A 21,591-nucleotide genomic window follows, 5' to 3' on the forward strand; every position below is an offset into this window, starting at 1 on the left:
GGCATGTGCGGCTGTGTGCATTGCCAGTTGACGACGGCGTGCTGCGGTTTCGTTCTCCGCAAATGGCGCAGCCATTGCAAACTGCACGGATTCCCGCGTGCGTTCTTTCCAGTAGGTAGCGTGCTCCACAGCGTCAGTCTCTGGCGATGGCGATGGCTCTCCGGGCTGTCCAGACATTATGAAATGAGTTGGTTAAAATATAATATAGGATAAGGAAAGAACAGAAATAAACAAAGAAAACCATCACCACAGAAGAATAAAATATTGCAGGGTTCGTCGCTTTTAGTGTTATGAGGGAACAGCTGAAGTTTTCTGCGCTTACGGTGCGGCATTTAGGTCGCCTGTCACCCGCTCCGAGGCGCGAGTCCGTGCGGAAACTATGCAGTTTCCGGTCTGTGTTTTGAATGTTTCCCAGACGCGTCTTCTGCGTTTTACTCTTAACAATTTGTATGTTTTTCTTTAGAACTTAAAGCGCTGTTGTCTCAAAATTTTATTTTTACGGCTAATTATCAAAATCGATGGCAAGAGATCGATCAGCTTTACGGCTGTATTTTGTCTGTAAAAGTGCGAAAACTGTGGAATTTTAGGCTTGTCGCCTGTCACCCGCCATTTGGTTGGTTGCCTGTATTCTTTGTTTCCGGTTTCGGTGCCAGCCTGTTGTGATCAGCTGTGTTCTGCACTTGCTGTTTTTGCTATCTCAGTTATTGTAGTTCCTGGATTGTCAACATTTTAGTTTTCTATTTCCAAAACCTATTGTTAGTATTAAAAATGTCGCCACCTGCGAAGAAACAGGCAGCGCGCAAGACTGTATCGCGCAACCCGCGTCCGAGCCGTGCCCTGTCTGGCCTCAGCTTTGGTTTTTCAACAAACAGTGATGAAGCTCGCTCATCCAGCAGAGTTACTCGCGCACGAGTTTATCGTCGCACTTCCACTCAGCCAGCGTTTTCTGCTCAATCCCTGGACCATCTGGTTGTGCTGATGCAGCAAAAAGTCCTAAACCTTCCACCAGTCGGGCAGGAGCAGTTACAGCTGCATTGCGTCGTCGTTATCGCGAGAGCAAGCGTATTGCCATTGCGCGTCGCAATGCTACTGTTGTAAGCCGTGGAAACCGTCGTGGCAAGTTTCCGGTTGATCCAGAAGTAGAGATTTCCCAGCCGTCCCTGAATAAACCCGACAATCAGCAGAGTAGTCTTTCACGACAACTGGGTACTCCAGACCTTACGGAAGATGAATCACAATCGTCGGAAACTGCGTCAGTGCGGGCACAACGAGGTATTGTTGGGTTTGGCGTTGTCTCTGTGATGTTGTGGTTTTTCAGGTGTTTGTTTCATATCCGCTTGTTCTAGCTTATAATCTCTGTTTGTTACGAATATCCTGCACTCGGATAGCTGATATTTGTCGTGCTATGGCCAGCATTTAGTACAGGCTTATTTTGTCCGTTTTTATTAGATGAAGAGCATTTACGTCGTGGTGAAATTTTGTATGTGCCGTATAACCCGGATGCACCGCGGCCGGCTTTCAAGACTAAGCAGACGGCTCGTAAACGTGCATCTTCGGCTGTGTTCCCACGGATGGTGTAGCAAACAAGAACGGTGAGCAGGATGTGGCTATTTCGCAGGCTTATTTTTCCGGCCTTAATCGCTTTCATCCCCGTTATTCGAAACCGAATCCGAATGGAACATTAATTCATCGTACTTTTTATATCCGAATGGAACATTAATTCATCGTTTTGATCTTTGCTCCGTCACTTCTCGGTTGCCTACGCCTATTGCACTTAAACTCCGACGGCAATATTTGTATTTAAATCCTGTTTTTATTGGTTTGTTTAAAGAAATCGGCAACTGTCAGCGGGCGGATGCGGCTTTGCGCCAAGCAGCTGTCTGGAAATGGGGTGAATGATGAGCCTGAGCCGTCCACTTCAGCGGGTCCGTATCATCTTCGCACTCGTGGAGAATCATCATCTTCGTCAGAAAATGACACTTCCTCTTCGGATGAAGATGATGGCAGCGATGATCCTGCTGCAGTAGTGTCTGCTGATGAAAACGCTGATGAGGAAGCTGAAGACACCCATATGGAAATTGACGATAGTGATAAGGATGGATCCGACTTGGAGAAAATGGAAGTAGATCCATTGCCGTCTCTGCAGCCAGTTGCACCTGTTGTGCCACCCGTTCCAGCTATTGTTCATGAAGATTCGCCAGAAATTGCGGAACCGGTAGTCTACGGTCAGCAGCAGCCACATTCTGATGAACTGTAGTGCTACATCATCTTACATCTTGTGTTGTTATTTTGGTATTTCTGTTGTTATTTGTACGCAAGCAGAGCCGCCTTTTATTTTTGTATTCTATCGACTGCTTTGGATCACTTATTCCGGAAATACCTTTCGTGTTTTCAATTTTTGAGGAATTGTGCGCTGCTTAATTTCTACTTTTATTTTCATTTTTCGATGCGCTATTTAGAGTCAATGAACTGGTCGTAACCGAATCTTCCGTTCTGCCTAGATCTGATCTGATCTTCTGATTAATTTGAATTAAAGGATATAGCGCGATGCGCTGATTGGTCGTTTCTTTTACCTGTGGAATTTGCCGCACTTTAAACTTTCGCTCTGGCAGACCGGTATAAAATCACTGGCGTGTAGCGTGCAGAAATCGGCATTGTGGATTTTTCGTTTCGGCGCAGTAGCGTGTACAATTTTTTGCTCTTTCGGTGTCCGATTTTAACGCTAGTCTCTCGTTACCTTCCTGCGTTAAAGGTCATTAGTTTTCTTGATTCTGGGCATGCCGCCTATCGATCCTAACCGTGCTTTCGACAAATTGGTAGACGCCATCTTTCATTCGTCTTCCAATCAACAGCAGAATAATGCCGGTTATAATTTCCGAGGAAAGGGTGGAGGCCGTGGTGCTTTCCGTGGCAACTTTCGTCCGTACGGCCGAGGAAATCATCGGAATTTTGGAGACAATAATCTCCGTCGAGGAAACGATCACTGGCGTCGTAATGGCCGACATCTGGGCGCACCGGAGGTTATTGAAGTACCTGATGGAGCTCCTAACCCAGTTGCTCCAGTGGAAGCTGCCGCCCCAGACATGGAGGTTGACTTCCCGGGAAACCAAGCGCCGAATGCACCGAATCCGGGCCAGGGCAATGGAGTTGTGGTTGCAGGTCAGCCCCATGGTGTCGACCCTGCTGTCAATATACCTGGCCCGCCAGCCTTGAATGTTGTTGTCCCTCCGGCTGTTATTCCGCCTGTGCAGGTGCAGCAGAATGCTGAGTTTCCGGGTTTGCCGCCGAATGTTTTGCCGCTACCTTATGTGCCGCTTGTCCGCGATGCCCGCGACCGTTCTCAGCTGATCGTCCACGTGCGCCTTCTGCTCCTTCTGGCCCTGTGGGTTCTGCTGATCATAATTTCGTCCCTGGTTATTTGCCCCAGCAGCAGCAGCGTGAATTGGATGCTGATCGTCGCCGACAGATGGCTGCGGAGGCGTCTCGCCGTTTAAACGCCGCTGCATCTGGCTCTGGAATGACTGGTCTATTTTCATTGGCTCCTAGTGCTGGCAAGTAACATTGAATAACCTTTCGATGATCTGTTATTGTTTTCCTTTTGATCTCACCCGAGTTACTGGTTGTTGTGTTATTTTGTGAATCATTCTGATGCACTGAAGCCGTATTTGTTATTTCTTGTTGTTATCCTTTTACTGTTTATATTTTGTCTCGGCTTATTAGTTATTTGTACTCGTGATCTTTATACAACTATGATTGGCTTGTTTGTTATTGTTGATTGATCTTGTTGCTGTATAGTGTAGTATGTAGTATTCGAGAATTCGTAAGAATATTACTGGTTCATGATCGCGGTTCGTGCTCTCTTTTATGGATTACTCTCGTGTTGACAATTACATATTCACAATTCTTCAATTTTCACAATTCTCCGATTTTACCATCAATAAAGCTTTATGCCGTATGCTGTACATACACTCATACCACTCTGAAACGGCACATGCAATATCAGTAGTTCATAGTTTGCCTCTTTGATCCTTGGACCTCCGCCCTGCCAAACCCGTGGCCTTCCGGATGCCGCTTCGCCGAGGATTCCACACACTCTCTGGAATCGCGGCGTACAGTCACATTGGGCATCGGATGGACACGTGGATTGTGCGGTGGATCGGGATCGGGATGGACGCAAGTGCACAATCGCACTGGGATGTTGCGGGATGGATTGTTTATATTGGCACGGCCAAGCATCGTTCGTGGGGGTGACGTGTGGGAGTAAGATCACACGCCGGAGTGTACGTACGGATGCTGACTGTCCGCCTTCCACCTGCAACACAAACGAATATCTAGTCAATCTCTACTGTGATTTGCTGTTCTCTTCTATTAGCGGTGTATGTGATGTCATAGCGCGAAGTCTATATAAGTTCTTGTCACTTCTAATATCGGGGATGAGTAGTCTGAGATTTGCTTCTGAGACTGCTTTTCTAATTACGATTTCCTAGCGTTGTGGACTGTGAAGTGCATTAATAAAGAGGCAGCAATACCTGTTCCTTCTGATGTACATGATCGTTCCCGGATTATTGCATAGAATACAGGTTTGCTCGCGACACAATCGTCCTAGCTCTTTGTTGATCCTCATAGAAACTGCGACCGGAAGTTGTAGTTGGAGTGTTCCTGAGGGATTCCTGAGTTCTCATGTTCCTGAGCCGTTGTCGTTTCCACCATAAGGATCTGTTACAGTTTGAGATGAGAGTTGCCTACCGATTGAGCATTACAGGCGTGGAAGAGTAAAGATTGTTCATGGAGCTCTAACCAGCGTGAACGCTTATACACGACACATGGAGGGTCCGCCTACATTAAGGGACAAAGTTTACCATAACAAGCAAAGGAAGCTTTTGCTTTCAAATTGAAGGTAATTAGTGATCTGATATATAGTACCAAATTCGTGCAATTAATCAATATTCATTGTAAAATTTGATACCTTAAACAACCGAGGTTTGATGTAAGGGCGATCTTCGTATTACGTGCGTATATTTGCAGAATTTATAGGAGGTCATGGAAAGAATTATCGCAGTCGAATTTGATAAAGCGTTTTGCAGTCGGCAGGATGTGGATTACAAGAAAACCGATCAACATTCAGAGAGGAAAAAGTGTATCAGCAGAGATTTCAAGATATGCGAGACAGAGACACTTTCTAATCTGAATATTTCTTAGATATAGCCTCATTATCCGTCATTAATTAAGATACGAGCACCTGATGTTCAAACGTTGGTTACGCTGCCAAAGATACGGGTGCGTCGACTTTCAAGTCTGCCATAAAAATTAAGCATTAACCATGCCAAAAAAACAATGCTAACAAATATTCTAAACAAACTTGCTCGGGAGTATCGATCACAAGCTACCAACATCCATTTTGTTAAAACGCTTGTTTACGGACTTTTTTCGCAACCAACATAATCATCTCCCTGAGGTCTGCAAAGCTCAGCGCGAGCACAATCGGATCGACCACCGACTGCGCGGAGAACATCATCGCGCCAATCTGCAGCCACACATACGGCAGCTGCACGTTAAACACCAGCTGGATGGTGAAATAAGACACGCCCGGCGTCCAGCAGATCACGACGCTGAACGTCAGACACACCAGCAGCACCAGTGCTCGTTTCGGTTTTATCCGGGGTGCTTTCGTATCCACAACCGGTATAGGATTGGAATGGTGCTCCGTATGACTCGACACGGTGGTGATGCGCGCGCTAAACCGTCTTCTTCGCCGGTAAAACAAGAACGCATTGCATCCCACTATGAAGATCATCGGGAAGGTGTAGTTAACCAACTCCGTGGCGGTATCCCACGCCCATAGTGCCGCCATGTTGATCAGGCATTTCCCGTAGAAGTGGGGATTCGATAGTACAGTCCATCCATCACGACACCGTACAACGGCTGCACGTGACAGTACAGAAACATGACTACACACAGCCCAACAGCGATGGACGTGGTGTGATACTTGTAGGACACCGGCTGCGTGATGGCCCATAAACGGTTAACGGTGATGAGGAGGTGAGCGTGGACGACGGCCACCGAGGGCGGGTAGATCGTGTAGAAGAGAAATGTGCAGAGCGCGTCGCCCATCCACCATTTACTGTAGAGACTATACAGGATGTTAATGGGGCCCTGTGTGGCGATGTAGAAAAAGGTCATCAGGATGAGGTTAAATAGGTACACGGAGAACGAAGTGTGAAGGCGTCGGTTGGCGATGAATAGCAGCGCCGCAACCAGGATCAGGGTGTCCATAATCGGGACGAACGTCCATGACTTGGTAATATCAGCGGCTGTGGAATTGTTCAGCATTATGGAGTAGATGTTCTACTGCACAGCTGGAGATTTGTACTGGATTGGAACAAATCTGCTAGTCTGCAGTAGCTCTTGTAGGGTAAAAATTGAAGTGCGGTGCACAGGTGCATAAATATCATAATCATAATTGTAATCGAAGAACTGCTTGGGATAATATGAATTCAGCATATTTAAACACACTTTTTTACTTGATTATAATCCTAAGCCAGGTGAGAGCGGGCTTAGGACTAAGCCGCTCCCAGCACCGATGTGTTCCAGAACGAACATCCACTTATAAATGCAAAGTAAGTGAATAATATGGACGAGTACTTCGTGCAGTTTAGGAGACATCTGCAAAAAGCACTGGAAGACGGGAAATCGGTGTACATATCTGTAGCACGTGAAGACATTAATATTGAGATTAACTGAGCGATTCCAGCGTAGCCGAAATCCGAGAATCCGCTCGCTCGAAATCTGCGTAGTAGCCGAGCCGAGCCGAGAATCGGACGCCGAAATCCGGCGTAGCGGCTCGGTAGTAGATTTCGCATTAAGCATAAAACGAGAACATACTGGGCCAAAATAGCCAAAATCAGCACCTAACCCCTCGCTTTTATTGCGACTGAGATTTGAGAACTTCCGTCGGTAAGAGTTTGAGTATGCAAATATCCCCAATAAGAACCATGAAGAAGTCTAATAAGGCAAAATGGCGATCCGTGGCATCTGACGTGCAGGAAATATTGTCGGTCCGCTTTACGAAATTTAATATGAAGTGTCAAACACCCTTCGAGTCTTTGAGACGTGTGCCATAACATGGAATTCGACACCACACTGGCAAAGCCGACGATGCACTAACCAACAACAAAAGCAGTACAAGCATCTCCTCTGCACATAGTGATCGGCATCAGCTGATGCATCGAGTCTCCTACCGGATCATCCTACATTTACTGTGCTGTGTTTTATGGTAATCCTGTCATTTGTGCACTGGTATTCAATGCCGTCTAACCGTTTGAAATAACCGTCACCATGATGGCTTGATTGATGTCGATCAATTGTTGTGAACATATAGATCACTTTTGACCTTTTTCAGTTTTCCTTGCTTTGACAGGTGGCCTTTGCCAATGCAGTACTTTTGTCTAATGAATCCGGAAAGGTCGAACTTTCAATTCGTGACGAAGTGAAAATATGACCTCTGTCTGGAATCGTTGCTTTAAAAGTTAAAACTGCGCCTTTGTTACTGCCTTCGTTCCTGATGCTGTTATCCCTGTTTCCAGTACTAAAATAACCAGATTTATTCTTCCCATTGAAAGCTTGGATGACACCGACAGGCGACTGCAGATTTAAACGCTGATGATGGAATGATCAATGAAGTCACAGATTATCTTGCTCATTCACATGCCTGCCAACTTCTCAAAGTTCTAAAATTTCGCTTTTACAAGATGCAGGACTGCAGCCGTTCTGTTCTGATTGCACCCGCCAGGAGCAGCGGTATCTGCACCGCAGAGCTCACACAGTCAGTGGTAGCCTGCGCATGAAGGCTAGCTTTTTTCAAACGTTCGGATAATTTTCTTCATTATTTGAGTAGAGGATTTCTGTATTTATTCCTTGTCACTCTATCCCCATCGTTACTGATTTTTCCTGCACGAGAAATTGTTACGTACCCTATTTCTTTTGTGAAACTGTAATTAGTTGCTCCCCTTTCCTTCCCACTGCACAGAGCAAGGTTCGCTGCTTACACGCTTGTTTATTAATTACAGCGAGCTGTTGGCTGACGTCCTTGTGTGTTTGTGGGCGCCTGCAGGTGAAGAAGTGTTCGTGAAAGTCTGCTAGTTACCCAATAACCCAACGATAATGAACTGCAGTCGCGGAGTGGAGATTACGGTGGCCACGCACGTGTCGGTGGTGGTGTACGATGAGGTGACCAAGCGCTGGCAGCCAGCGGGGTCCGCGGCCCAGAACGCCACCTCCCCGGTTGAGGTGAAGATCCACCAGCACGCAGACCCACACGGCAGCACGTTCCGCATCACCGGCCGGCGTGGGCACAACCACGAGGTAACCGACTCCTGCTGTGTTCGTACACGGACTTTTTGGCTCTGGTTATTGCTTACCCGTAGTCTCGTAGAGACCTTCAAGTGGCAACCTATGTTCAGTCAATGGGCGACATACCTTCAAGTGGGCAGGCTTCAGTTACTTTGCCCCAGAACCGATTTGCTTTCGGTTTTTGGGGAGCATGTTTAGCACAACTTATTCTTTTCAAAGTACTTGAAATTTGAAATCGGTTGCACCGTTTTTTAGTTATTTACGTTGTAAAAAACTAGTGACGAATCGCTTAAGCCACGCCACTGCTCTAGACCAAACTCACTGCAGTGACTACCGCGCATGTGCGGCTGGAGCCAATGCTACATCCATATGGGTGTTCCTGTTAATCATACAGTTCTCAGCATGATTAAACGGACTCACTGAATACAAAACTAGCTTCTGCCGAAAAGCCAATTTGAGTGTTCGCTGCAGTCGCAAATGTATGGTGGTCACAGCAATCAGTTTGGTCTAAAGCAATGGCTCGCGTGGCGTGGCTTAAGCGTTTCGTCCCTGGTTTGTTACGACCTAACCGTTCGATCGATTTAGACTTTGTCGAGTACTCTGAAAAGAGTAGGTTGTGTTGAACATGCTATAACAACAAGCAAGAAGAGAATCGGTTCTGGGACAAATAACTGAAGCCTGGCCACTTGAAGGTATATCGCCTATTGACTTAACATAGGTGGCCACTTGAAGATCTCTACGGGTAGTGTTTCCGTACAGGTAGTGATCGACTGCGCCCTCAACAAAGGCTTCCAGTACAGCCGTACCACTCCGACCTTCCTCCAGTGGCGCGTCCGTGGACCGGTGTACGGTCTCCGTTTCCAAAGTCCGCACCATGCCGTGGCCTTTGCGGCAGCCATGGACTGCGCCGTCGAGACGCTGAATGGCTCTCCCGCAGCGCCCACCCCCGACAGACGACGAATCCGCTTTATGAACGGACCGTCTCCGCCGCGGGTGGCCCTCACCACCTACGCTCCGGATCCTCATCTCCGCCAGCGCCCGGCCAACGTCGAATCGGCCGCACTGGACGCGGCGGCCTGGACGCAGTGTGTGGATTCGCGCCGCATTGATCGGCATCCGGAGTACAGGTGGGAATACAGTGAAACCTGTCTTTTACATACCCCGGTACATACATAGACCTGGAAATTTCACACGGGGAAAGTTTAACCGGCACGTTCCACAGACTGTAATATAACTCTGTGTAATACATACATCTGGATAACACATACGGTTTTGCTTAACCGAAGGCGTATTTAGTAACCAGGTTTCACTGTAACCGATAGGGATTGTTCAGTAATCCGGTGTATTTTCTGGATTTTTTAATAAATGCTGTATCCGAAAATTATAGATTTATTATCCCGCTGTAGAGCGATTAGACAGCCGGTGCTGCCGCGGACCGAACCCGTCATCCAGCTGGATTTCGAGGAACATTGGGGCAAAGAGTCCAGCTTCACGGGCATCATCGGCGCCGCTCACGAAGGCCCTCTCGGCAAGCAGCCAGGTGAAGGGTACACTGCACGTGATGACACAAACGAGGGCGCCGTGGAGGAGCATCCGGGAGAAGACCCGATGACGAGGGACAGCAGCAGCGACGCTGACGAGTGTTGGCCTGGAGCGCCGCAGGAAAACGAGCCCGTGGGTGGCGGGGCGGGCGTGGGGGAAGACGGGGACACCAGCAGTCCGGATTCAGGTGAAGAGACAGTAGTTGCATTAATGACTGTCGCAAACGCTTTAGTAGTGAGTACAGTTGTCGGTTGTAGTAATACAGTCTACGCATTATGTGTGTCTATATGCGCTGCGGGCCCATGCGACTCCTATTTTCTCATAGATGATGATGATCCCGTGGAGCGGGAGAAAGCACTGCAGAAGTTTAAAAGCGACCTGGCTGAGAAGCGCGCCAGTAGCGCATGGGGGCGACCGGTACCACCAAAGAAGCCGCTGGTAAGTTTATTTGTTCTTTGCAACAGGTGAATGTGTGCCTTATTTCTTTTCGTTTCAGATGCCGGAAGAATATATGGATAAGCTGCAAAGTAGACTGTCCAGCAGAGGATGCTGCTTCTACTATTGTGACCATTGTGGTTACGGTGGCACGGAGCCGACCGGCTGGTGGAGGGGATCTGCCCTGGACCACTATATCGGGCGATATTCAAAAAAAGACAAGAAAAAAGGTCAACAGCCCTGCGGCGCATGGAAGCTCCTGTATCCGGATGAATTTAGGGCCAACCGTCTGCCGCCAGTTCGCCTTCGATATCGGTATTATGCCGATGGATTCAAGGGCGAAATATCAGAGGAGTGCGTAGAAGAATGGACGCCAAACGATGCCAAACGCGGCATCGTGCAGGAAAACGGTTTACCCAGGAAGAATGTGTTGCTTCCAGTCGACTATGTACAGCCGGACAAAAACCAGGTACATTTGCTAACGTCATTCAAAGGGAGATTGCTACAGTCATTCTCAATTTCGAGCGCGTCGTTGTTCCAGCAAGGGGAAAGAAAGCGCCGAGAAGGTGAAAGAAAACGGAAATTGTCGCTGGAATTTCTTCAGGCTGTGTGTGGTGTTAGTGCGACGGGACTGGAGGCGCAACGCGAGAAAAAGAAATCCAAGGAGATATCCGCGTCCAGGACAACTGCATCCGCACTTGTAAATTATGCGTATTTAAAAATTAGGTGTATTTCTGTTATCCGTATGATAAACTATTATCCGTGTTTGTATATTATGAATTACATGCTGATATGTTCTTTGTCTCAGAAAAAATTTAAGGAATCAACGTAAGACGGCATCCAGTCGCATTAGTCCGCTGATCAGTACTGCCGTTTCTGCTGACCCGAAGGATACTGTAAGCATGTCCTCCTCGAGCGGGAATGGTCGCGCTGGCCGGAGTAAGATGCGGGATGATGCAAGTGCATCTGGCGACGCAACCATCGCTCGGCTGATGAGCTTGTGAAAAGTCTTGGATGTTGCGTTGGATAACTTCAATAACTTCTGTTTTGTCGGATTTTACATCTGCATCTAAGTGTTACGGTTTTCATTCATTGGTACTGCGTGCACAATAAGCATGTCTCATGTCTATACAGATGGGAATTGCCTTTGACTTTTGTACGACCGTTGTGCATACTATGAGAACAGTGTTATGTTAAAATATCGGAATTTAACTGCCGTGGTAATGAGTAAATTTGATTATTCCCACCATTTAAATTTATTTATTTTAAACCAACCAACAGATCGTACACAGTAGGAGTTGCATCTAAAAAAAGACCTTTTTAAGAAAAAGTGGCTGTTCAACGTGTGCTGTCTTGAAACGTAGATCGTCCTGGTTTCTCACCAGGATATAGTGACCCCAGTTCGAACGTGAGCTTTTTGAGCATTTTGTGCAATTTAATTCCGCAAACTGTTCCCGGATTTACCGATTTTTCTACGATCTGTTTTTAGGTGATCCCAGCAAAAGCGTCAAATTATGAGAAGTGTGCACCTCCTCCACGTAGTACGGCAATTTAGAGACCGTGCAGATTTCGACCACGCTCTTAACATTCATGTGATCTTCGACGGGGCCACTGCACATACCTACATACAAGCTTGTTGATCGGCGCGTGCACTTCAAAGTCGCTATCATCTGCTGAAGATTGACGAAAGTTTACCTACCCAGTGACCCAGTCTGTCTTGCTTGCACTTTAACTAAGTTAAATTGTAGTAAGCTGGTTTAGAAATCATGTCATATGCTACGGTTATCGCAAAACAGCAAGATGATTAGGCAAATAAAACAGCGGATTCATCCTTGTGATCGAGTATTTTTCTTGGAGCGCGTAAAATCCGAAGCCTGCAAAACAATTCTACAAAATATTTAATTCAACATCGTACACAAAATTTCGTCAGCGTATCGTACAGCAACAAAAAGAGGTGTGCAAGTCTGACAAATAATCGAAGACGACCTACCGGCATACAAAATTTAAAAACATTCAAATATAAAAAACAGTAAAGTAATCAAAACTGAGTCTGACTTGACGGGGATGGAATGACCAGGCACAACGCCGACAAAACTGCCGCACATCGCGGTGACTCACGGGCAAGGCACGGCTCAAGCAATAAATAATATAACAAAATAACCACGTAAAAATAAAATAAAAAAAATACGGAACAAGTAAATAAAGAAATTCAAAAGGATAAAAAAGAGTACCAACCAAGCGCGGGTGAATCGACAGCGCCACGCATTGCAGCTACAGGTGGCGCTCACACCGTTTTGACGCACGCCTGCTGCAGCAAGCGATTTTGCTGGGGCGACGGTGACTTTTCCCGTTAAACACTCCATTTCCGTTAAGCATATCAGTAATACTTCTTTGCCATGTGATGCATCAAAACTGTCCACAGAAATCAAAGCGACGTACTTGCTGTTTCGTACATTTATTGCTATAATCGCAGCGATTGTTTTGAAACTATAAAAATAATCTAAATTATTTAAGCAGTACCAAAGTGACTAAGTATATTTGTCGAAATGTGATTTTTGTTTCCCATTTTTTAAGGTGATCTCCTGGTTTTGCTCCTACGCGATATTTTTGTCGATTTTAAGGCGAATTAAAAGTTTTTTCAAATACGTTCTTGTCTGTGTCAGCAGAACCTCTAAAGAGAACAGAACTGGCAAATTTGGACCATTTGGTGAAAGCAAGTATTGACACAGATTACCGAAGAACAATTAGTTATCCGCCGGCGCTCGACACGTTAAATCAGAACCAAAGACTGAATGAAACACACGCGATCCTGAGCAGTTGTTCAGCAGGACGGATTCAGCCAAAACGTCCTCGTGTCGCCTTTACCCTGTTCAAGCGATCCCGCATTTAAATTGCCTGTCGAAAGATATTTATTAGTTGTAGCTTACCTTGACGTAAATGAATCCCCGGTCTTCCAGCTGGAAGCCGAACGTGTCGGCCAAACCGGCCGCTTCCGCACTCAGATGGATCCGTCTCGGTTCGCCGTGCGAGGCCATTCGCGACGCAGTATTCATCGTGTCGCCAAATCTACCAAATGTCGAATAAAATAAATTCACTGAATAATTTAAATTCACATTTATTTTAATTTAAATTTAAAATCCGCTTAATTTCCTTAAGACATACAGGCAATATCGCGGCCGCTTGTGACCGATAATGCCGGCTTCCACCGGACCGCTGTGCACGCCCGCCTGCAGCTCGATCTTCCTCCCGCCGACATTATTATCGAAGACGCTCATCAACTCGGCGGAAAGGTCACAAATTTCGCGAATATGCTCGCTGCCGTTGCGCACCGGTAGACCACTGGCGACCTATAAAAGGTCATGTGCAACAAATTCATTACGGATTTATTCCCTGAACCTACCAAATAATTATCGCCGGTGGCTTCGATCTTGCACACCCGAAACCGGCTCAAACTGTCGTCGAACCGCGAGTACAGTATATCCAGAAAGTTGACAATTTCCAGGGGCGCCGACGTGGCGGCGAACTCGTTGAAACCGCGCATGTAGCTGAAGAAGATGCTGACGGCCTCGAAGGCCTCCGGGATAACCTCCTGGCCGGCGCGCAGTTTCCGCACCACCTCCCGCGGGAGCATCTCGTTGAGCAGGGCGTCGCAGCGCATCTGTTCGTTAACTAATTCCACCTTCCGATTATACACCGACACCTCCAGGTTCTCGGTGTGATTGCGTAATCGCTCCAGGAGACTCTCCAGGAGATTCCGCGACCCAGTGATCTTCCGCAATCGAGCGCGGACGTAGGACGCAGATGGACGCGCGGCGGGGTCTTCGTCCCAGCACTTCTCGATCAGCTTCTCTAAATCCTGACAGCCGGGATGTTCGTAGTGGACGTAGAAGCTCGGACGTTTCCGGATGTGGGTGACGTTGGACTGCTTGGTTTCTACGGCGATAAAGGTCACATTGGGAAACTTTCCGGAATGGATGCGTTGTTTACCTGTTCCGTCGAAATAGATCGTGGTGAGTGTCCGGCTGAGCGGCTGCTCCGTGACTATGAAGGCCACCAGCGCGCCGAAGGCGAACAAGTCGGAGGGTGCGCCGGCCGAGTGGTACAATAGGAGCTCCGGTGCGGTGAAGGGTGTGGCGGAAGCCGTCGGGCGGAGGGCGCCCAAGAAACCCAGGATGGCTTCGTGACCCAGGTCGTCGATTTTTAAGCAGAAGCGCTGGTCGATCACGCATTTGGTCGGGCGGAGATGGCCGTGGAATTTAATGGGCGAGTGGTGGATGGCGTACAGTCCCTATGCAAATGCGAATACTGACTAACTAACGACCCCTGTCAGCTTAATCACACCTTAATGCTAATAAACAAATAAATATTTAATGATAATAATCTTCGTTTGATTCATATCTGTATATAGTATGTACACAGTACTAACTAATAATTATATACAAGCGTATATTAAATAGGCCAATTTTCGCCGCCCAGGAATTTTTTAGGACTCTTATGTGTAATGCGACTTGTATACTTCGATCAGATCGGAAATAAGCGACAGCTTCAAATCCCAGTCGATGCCGCCCTTGAGTGCCATAAGGTCGTTGAGAGATCCGCGTTCGCAGTACTGCTGGCAGAGAAACGGTGGATTGGCGTGCAGGAAAATCCCGTGGAAGCGGTTGACGTTGGCGTGCTGCACCGTGCTGATCTGTTAACTCTTTACGTTATCAACGCCTTCCGGTAGCGAACAGCGATTGCATGCACCGACCTGCGAAAGGACTTTTGACAGCTGCGTCTTCTTTAGCGTGACCTTCATGCGATGGTGACCTTTGAGGAAAACGCTGGGGTCGGCGCACATCACGCCACCGATGAGGTCGCAGCTGTCCTCGGTCTCCGGTGTGCAGCAGATGACCTTGACGCCGTGCACTTCCATCAGGCGCTTTCCGCCCAGTTTGAACGACAACGCGCTGGCCGTCGTCGACATGTACGCCGAGCGCACCAACGCCGACGGTCCGATGAGCCACTGCTTATACGCATGCGCCTGTCGGTGCCACCTGTTGAAAAACATTTTTTCTTTTCCTTTTTTTAAAAACTTAAAAGGTAAAATAATTTTTTTATTTTTCATAAAAAAATTTTTGGGACAACTTCCGCCCTGACCTTTCCAGGAGGACCCCCGCGGCGATGAGGCACATCAGCGGGACGAAGACCCCGAGGACGATAGCGGTGAGGCGGCGGGCCTGCTCCCGATCGTAGCATTTCTCGTTGTGGATGCCGCAGAGCGGCCGGTCCAACGGCACCTCGCCGGGCTCCCACGGGAGATCCTCCTTCCCGAAAACCACCCGCGTCAGTCCCCGGGACGCCGTATCGGCCAGGAACAGCGTCTAGAGACGAAAACATAGTCAGTAAACAACTTCCCAGATTTTTCCCGGATCGGTGAGCTCCCACCTGGAACTCGTTGGTGGACTGGTTAAAGACCTGGATGTGAACGGAGACCACGCGGGTGCCGTTGGGTGACATGCGCATCTGCCGGGACGTCAGGTTGTAGGTCTGGCCGAAGGTCTGCGCCGCGGTCCGGTGGGCGCTGAAGGCGGGGACCTCGCTGCCGTTGCTGAGGAGCCGCTCTCGGTCCAGAGTCTGCACTACCGTCTCCAGGGCTTCGAATAGCACCGTCATCATTTCCGCTCCCTATCCAAAGCATGCACGTGGTATATTTGCTGGGAGTCTTCTTTTATTATGCGATGATTGTTACCAGTTGTTTTAGCTGCTATCGATCCTATCGACGTTATTTAGTTTAGTTTTTTTAGATCATCTGAGGTTGCAGTATTATCGACTTACTAGAAACTTTACAGCAGTTCCATTTATGAATTTTACATAATAGTTAGAAATTGCTAATAGAAGGACTAATAGTAGACAGGTCAATCGGTTCACTACCCAGGTAGAAGATTTTTATGGTTTACTTTTTATTTTTTTGTAATTTCTGCCAGTCAAAACAGAATTGAAGAACACACTCTTATTCATTTTCGTAATAAGGTAGCTCAGGAGCTTGTTTTATATTTTTTAAATGGTTAAGCGATACCGGCATCTAAGAACAGTATTGGGACCGATCTTTTTAAAACAAATTGCATATGTTATCTGAAGATTACGAAGTGGTTCTAGAATAGATCTTCCTTGCTAGCCGAAGCCGGTTTTATCTTCCTACCGCAATTTCGAGGTTCTTCAGCTTGCTGCCGTATTTCCGCTTGGCGTAGGCCTCCGCACTGCTGGTGAAGGGCTTCAGTTTCTCCCAATCAACCGGGCTGGTGCGGATCATGAAGTAGCTCGCGAAGGCATCACACAATTTCTACCAACAGCAGAAGCGCTCTGCACTAAAATGCTTATTCGGTGACCTTTTCTTTTTTACCACATCGTATGATCCGTCGGGATTCTTGCAGCTTAGTGGATTTTCGTTGGCCACCTCAATCTCGTATAAATGCATAAAGACCTGGAACAAGGATGTTTTTAACCTGGATTAAGTTAATTGCGTTTCCGGTAAAGGAAAGAACATACGTAGTCACCGTTCGTCATGCCGAGATCGGACGCTGCCAGCTGTTGATGAAAATAAGCGAAACAGCGTAATTAACCGTTAGCCTGTAGTTTCAGAAAGAAGGGAAGAAAAACAGGCACCGCTTACGGCGATTTCCCGCTGCGAGAGGCCCAGCGTGCACGTCAGGATAACTGCAAAAGTAAGGTTATTCCGTCAATTTGCCGGCCGTCACAAACACGGAGAGTTATACACAACATACTGCGGCTGAAATTAGCCGCTTCCAGCAGCGCTGTTGTCGCCCAGTCGCTGCCGTTGGCGGTGGTGACGTTGGCGGGCCGCGAGTCGACCATGATGTCAATACGGGAGTTGATGTCGGTGCGCTTCTTTAAGAGTTCCTTGACGCCTTTGCAGTGCTGCTCTATGCGGCGACTATAGCCGATGCGCAGGAAGCTGCTGACCCTGTCCTCGATAACGGCGATGGAGCGCCAGCCGAAGCGGTCCATCAGATCCAGCACTTTCGCGCCGATCCCGAAGATGTCGCCGATACCAAAGGCCAGCCACGTCGGGAAGCGGGTCTTGTCGTTGAATCCGGCATCCTGCGTTGTGCTGCACAACAATGCACAAATCACTTAGTTAACCGCCGAACAAGCCAGGAACTTGTTTTTTTTGGCTACTCACTAGCTCATTGCCAGCACATCCAACTCTGTAATATAAACGGATAATAAGTGTTCACTAAAGGTCATGCGTATACTCTGTACTGCCGGATATACCAGACAGATTAACAATGCGCACTTCCACGGAATCAAGAGAAATGGCCCGGTACATACGGGACCCGTTTCTTACACATCCAGCACTTACACATATCCAATGTTTCCACTTTCGCTTTCGCTCACTCAGGAACATTTTTAGTAGCGTTCTATATCGTTATACATTAACTGATTGATTGGTTGTTTATTGAGTAGCCAAGCCGGGTACAGTTCGACTATCACATATCCTTATTCAAGAAGAACATCAAAATTAATGTGCTATGGTTGGTCAAGTCACCAAGCTTCGTTAAACACCAGTAATACGCATACTATAATAATGCAACATGTACATGTCAGCGGACTGCCGTGCTTAGGGAAAATGGCCCGGTACATACTGTAGCGTCAAAAATGGGACACATACACTAAAACGTTTCGCTTTCGTGCACTCCGAATCACTTTTTTGTGTAAGACCGTACTAATGACAACACTGTAAGTCATTCTAAAGCTGAATAATGTGTGCACATTGTCCGGAAACGGTTTGCGCGCACAACATCCGGTTGCCGAGATATGGCGCGGGAAAATAAGCGAAAAGTTTAAATGCATTGATTGTTGTTTACCAAGAATCTGGTTATTACCTGATCTTTTTGGAGCTTCGCTATAAAAGTCCTGGCCATAAAGTCGAAAGTGGACCAAGTTCAGTTTAAAATTTTCGAAACTGATTTTAAAATCGGGAAAAAATGTTAGAAGAAAGCTGGAATCGGATAAAAAATTTAAATGCGTTGTTGTGCACCAAGAACTTGGTTATCACCCGATCTTCTTAAACTTTGTTGTAAAATATATGTGAGAATATAGTCAAATCCGAGCCAATATCAGCTTTCCCTGGAATTTTTAAATGGATTTTCAGATGTTTGGGATTCGTTCTCAAACAGAAACAAAATTCTATGACCTAGTGCTGGTTCAGTTTCGACTACTTATAGTCAAACGTATTTTCAATCAAAGTTTCAGGAAAATTGGGTAATTATGTGCTTGGTTTGTTTAAAAAGTGTTACGAAGAGCGCAAAATTAAGGGCGAAAGATTTAATTAAAAAGGCAGACATTAGTGCCATCTGACCGGCATTTTCCTTAAGCGTTGCTTCCCCACTTCAGCACACAACCTAAACAATCTATTTTTAAGCTTCTGCTACGAAATGGACAGCTGAAAGTTTTTTATGAAAAACCTTGAAACAGCCTCAACGTGGGCTGCATCGGCTGAATAGAGAAAATGGAGGGAATCCGAGCCGAGTATCAATCAGCCGCACGCATGTATTTTCTAACGACAACAAAACCGGCATGACTTCTACTCCTTTCCGTAACGCCTCCGTCCCCACCCGGAGGGCAGCTTTCACAACTCTTTCTTCTGCCCCATTCAACGCTGCAACAGCAGTCGACCTTGCGGTACTGTGGGGGTACTGACTTTGCCGAAAATCCATCGAAAGGAAAAAAGGAAGCTATCGTACTACTGGTAATGCGGAAGCACTACACAAACAATTCGGAAATGACGGTGTCCTTGCGTGCTGCTAATTGCTATTAACAACGCTATCAGTTGCAAAAATTGCAACCGCCATCTGTGAGCGGGCAGATTACGGCTCTGTTAATTCTCTTTAAACCGCTTTAAAATCAACGTATTTCCTAGTTAATTCTGCTGTTGTAATTCTGTGTTTGTTGCCAATTCATGTATTCTAACTGGCTTGTGCTAATTAAAGTATTTCCTAGTCTATCCGACTCTATCGTAATTCCACTCATTTTCTTTTTTCAAGTAGAAAACTGGTGACATTTTTAAACCGTAATTTCACTCGTTCGGGTATAAATTACTCGTATTTTCAATACAGTTGATCAGAGCTTGCGTACCTCGTGCAAAATTGGCCAGCGACTGGAAGACCGAGGGACAAGCTGCAACACAGAAAACCGGCATGTATCGACAGGATCGAGGCGGTAAGATATCCGTACGATCAAGAGCGACGCTGATTAATAGCTTTATGGCGCGACGTATCTTACCAGCGGCGACGACCATGGTGGGTCCGGTGGGTCCATCCAGCTCCAGCACGCCGTTACTGTAGATATCGGCCAACCCGACCTCGATGGTGGACACACCGCGGGCGTCATCGGAGCAGACAGACTCGGCGGACATCTGGTGCGGGTAGAAGGTGTAGTTGTGCATCACCGCCGGATAGCGGGCGCTGAGCAGCTGCAGCGCCGCCCAGATGGACGACACGATGGGCGGACTGCCCAGGTCCGAAGCGTTGCCGGAACTTAAGGAGATCACTTTCAGCGGACTGGCGCCGGCCGCGCGCCGATCCTTGCTGAGGAAGACGAGGAGAAAAATCAACAGCAACGAATGCATGGAATAAAATTAATGTTATGCTATCGCAGCGGCCGCAGTGTTGTCGTGCGGGCAGATTAGCGAATGATTAAACCCGGGTCGGTATGGCATAATCCGCGCTGGTGCTTTTATTATATTAATCAGCGTAACGCAGGGTTTCGGCAATAATTGCGCCCGCCGATCAGCCGGAATTCCGGAAGCGCGCGCAGTATAACACGACACCCGTGGATAAACGTAGGCTGGCTCCTTTCACTGGCCATGAATGCCGGGAATTATGGGATTATTCGATTTGCCGGCTTCCTGCTTTCCTCTTCTCTCTCTTTCTCGCTCCAGACTCCCAGCGCGCCAACGGAAGCCGCAACACATAATGCCGGGTAATCACACTCCAAATGACGCCTTCTTCACTTTTTCACCGTGTTTTCCCCAATTACACTGTCCTGCTTCTCAATGGCCGAAAGCATTTCACGGCCAGAACTTTGCGCTGAATTCCAGGCGCGGCGAGAAAAAACTTAATCGTCGTATTTACTGGTAAATTATGCCAAATTAGCGGCTGCGTAGAAAAAGTCGGTTTCCCGTTTAGACGGTGTAATTAAATGCCGAATAATCTTCGTCGGCCGTTAATTTACTGCTGCGCCTGGAAAATTACTAATGTAATTTGTTTCGTCGGCGGGAAATGTGAGCAGCTCCGTTTCCCTGTTTCCCGGTTTAATAAACAGCACGAAATCAACGTCAGCGCGCGTCATGTGAGGGGACATGTAAATACAACAAACGCTCGCTCGGTTTGGAAAGAAAATTGTCACGGAGACTTTTTCAGGCTTATTTAGAAATCCAGAATAAAACCAGACGTATTTTGCTGAGCAATCGGAATTTCATACAGCAACAGAACGGAAACGGCAGTTTGCCGAACCGGCATACTCGTACTGCATCCGTTCCCTGGAGACTGCTGCGTGTGACAGAAGCCGTGTAATTATCATAGTGCACTTTTTATAAGTAGGATATTGTGACCTTTTGTACTCTGTATGCTGCTTTTCCGTATCTCTCACGGTATTAGTGAATGTAATAGCGGCGGAATAGTTTTTATGTCCGGCAGTCAGCTGATTACGCGGAACGCCGGCTGCCGCGTTGTTTTGATGGCTGAAAGCTGCACATCGCTGTACTGTTCTAGGTAGAGAAACATCTCATCAAGTTGTAGTTTCCGGTGAGAATACAATCAGGCTATCAGCTGATACCACCCAGCTTATTAATTACATTTTCTAATAAGCAACGTCATACAGTTATTGGTTTATAAATGATGACGCGATGATATTACTTACATGAGTGAATATATCAGCCCTATCTGTAAAACCATATAACCGGTGCGTTTTTCAATCTGCACAAGCTTCTCCCGTAATTTCTATCGCATCAACACAGCGGCAAAACAAGATTCACGGGATACGCCAAACAGGCCCAAACTCCATACTATGGCGCTACACGATTTACGTGTTATAGTGGCAATCGTTCATATAGAAAAGTTGGCGTGCCGCTGAATACGTGCTTTAGCTTCACGATGGAAATTGTAGGACAAGCTTGTACGTCGTTGTTGTTTGGCATAAACATCAGCGTATACGGTCCTGTTTACTTTCATTTCACCTGCACAACGCACACGTGACCGTGTT

General features: G+C 47.1%; 2 protein-coding genes across 2 annotated transcripts in view; one reads left to right on the forward strand and one right to left on the reverse strand.

Moving 5' to 3' along the window:
• Positions 1-11,538, forward strand: part of LOC129598197 (uncharacterized) — a 34,382-nt gene extending 22,844 nt beyond the window's left edge. Inside the window, exons 2-7 of the mRNA XM_055495979.1 lie at positions 9,109-9,476; positions 9,756-10,078; positions 10,217-10,329; positions 10,388-10,795; positions 10,868-11,026; positions 11,135-11,538. Of these exons, the coding sequence (XP_055351954.1) occupies positions 9,109-9,476; positions 9,756-10,078; positions 10,217-10,329; positions 10,388-10,795; positions 10,868-11,026; positions 11,135-11,158 (1,395 nt within the window). The 3' untranslated portion in view covers positions 11,159-11,538. The remainder of the gene's footprint in view (positions 1-9,108; positions 9,477-9,755; positions 10,079-10,216; positions 10,330-10,387; positions 10,796-10,867; positions 11,027-11,134) is intronic.
• Positions 11,539-13,109: 1,571 nt separating this feature from the next.
• LOC129598198 (atrial natriuretic peptide receptor 1-like) lies at positions 13,110-19,878 on the reverse strand. Its single transcript, XM_055495980.1, has 17 exons — positions 19,612-19,878; positions 19,465-19,506; positions 17,510-17,534; positions 17,091-17,437; positions 16,979-17,022; positions 16,855-16,893; positions 16,709-16,789; positions 16,508-16,648; positions 15,754-15,993; positions 15,466-15,689; positions 15,077-15,362; positions 14,843-15,016; positions 14,314-14,614; positions 13,727-14,259; positions 13,489-13,673; positions 13,254-13,392; positions 13,110-13,192 (listed from the first exon to the last, which is right to left on the reverse strand). The coding sequence occupies exons 1-17, from the start codon at positions 19,772-19,774 to the stop codon at positions 13,148-13,150; spliced, it is 3,009 nt and encodes a 1,002-aa protein (XP_055351955.1). The 5' UTR covers positions 19,775-19,878; the 3' UTR covers positions 13,110-13,147.
• Positions 19,879-21,591: the final 1,713 nt, after the last annotated feature.

Source organism: Paramacrobiotus metropolitanus, unplaced genomic scaffold (assembly GCF_019649055.1).
Source record: "Paramacrobiotus metropolitanus isolate TYO unplaced genomic scaffold, Prichtersi_v1.0 Parri_scaffold0000117, whole genome shotgun sequence".
In the NCBI taxonomy this organism is placed as follows: domain Eukaryota; kingdom Metazoa; phylum Tardigrada; class Eutardigrada; order Parachela; family Macrobiotidae; genus Paramacrobiotus; species Paramacrobiotus metropolitanus.

Bases quoted from the DNA above. Each gene is read 5' to 3' on its own strand.
- LOC129598198 (XM_055495980.1), bottom strand. From the start codon at position 19,774: ATGCACAACTACACCTTCTACCCGCACCAGATGTCCGCCGAGTCTGTC. The intron at 17,535-19,464 runs GTACGCAAGCTC...TTTATATTACAG, and splicing joins GCTGGCCAATTTTGCACGAG to AGTTGGATGTGCTGGCAATG. The intron at 13,674-13,726 runs GTAGGTTCAGGG...GACCTTTTATAG, and splicing joins CCACCGGCGATAATTATTTG to GTCGCCAGTGGTCTACCGGT.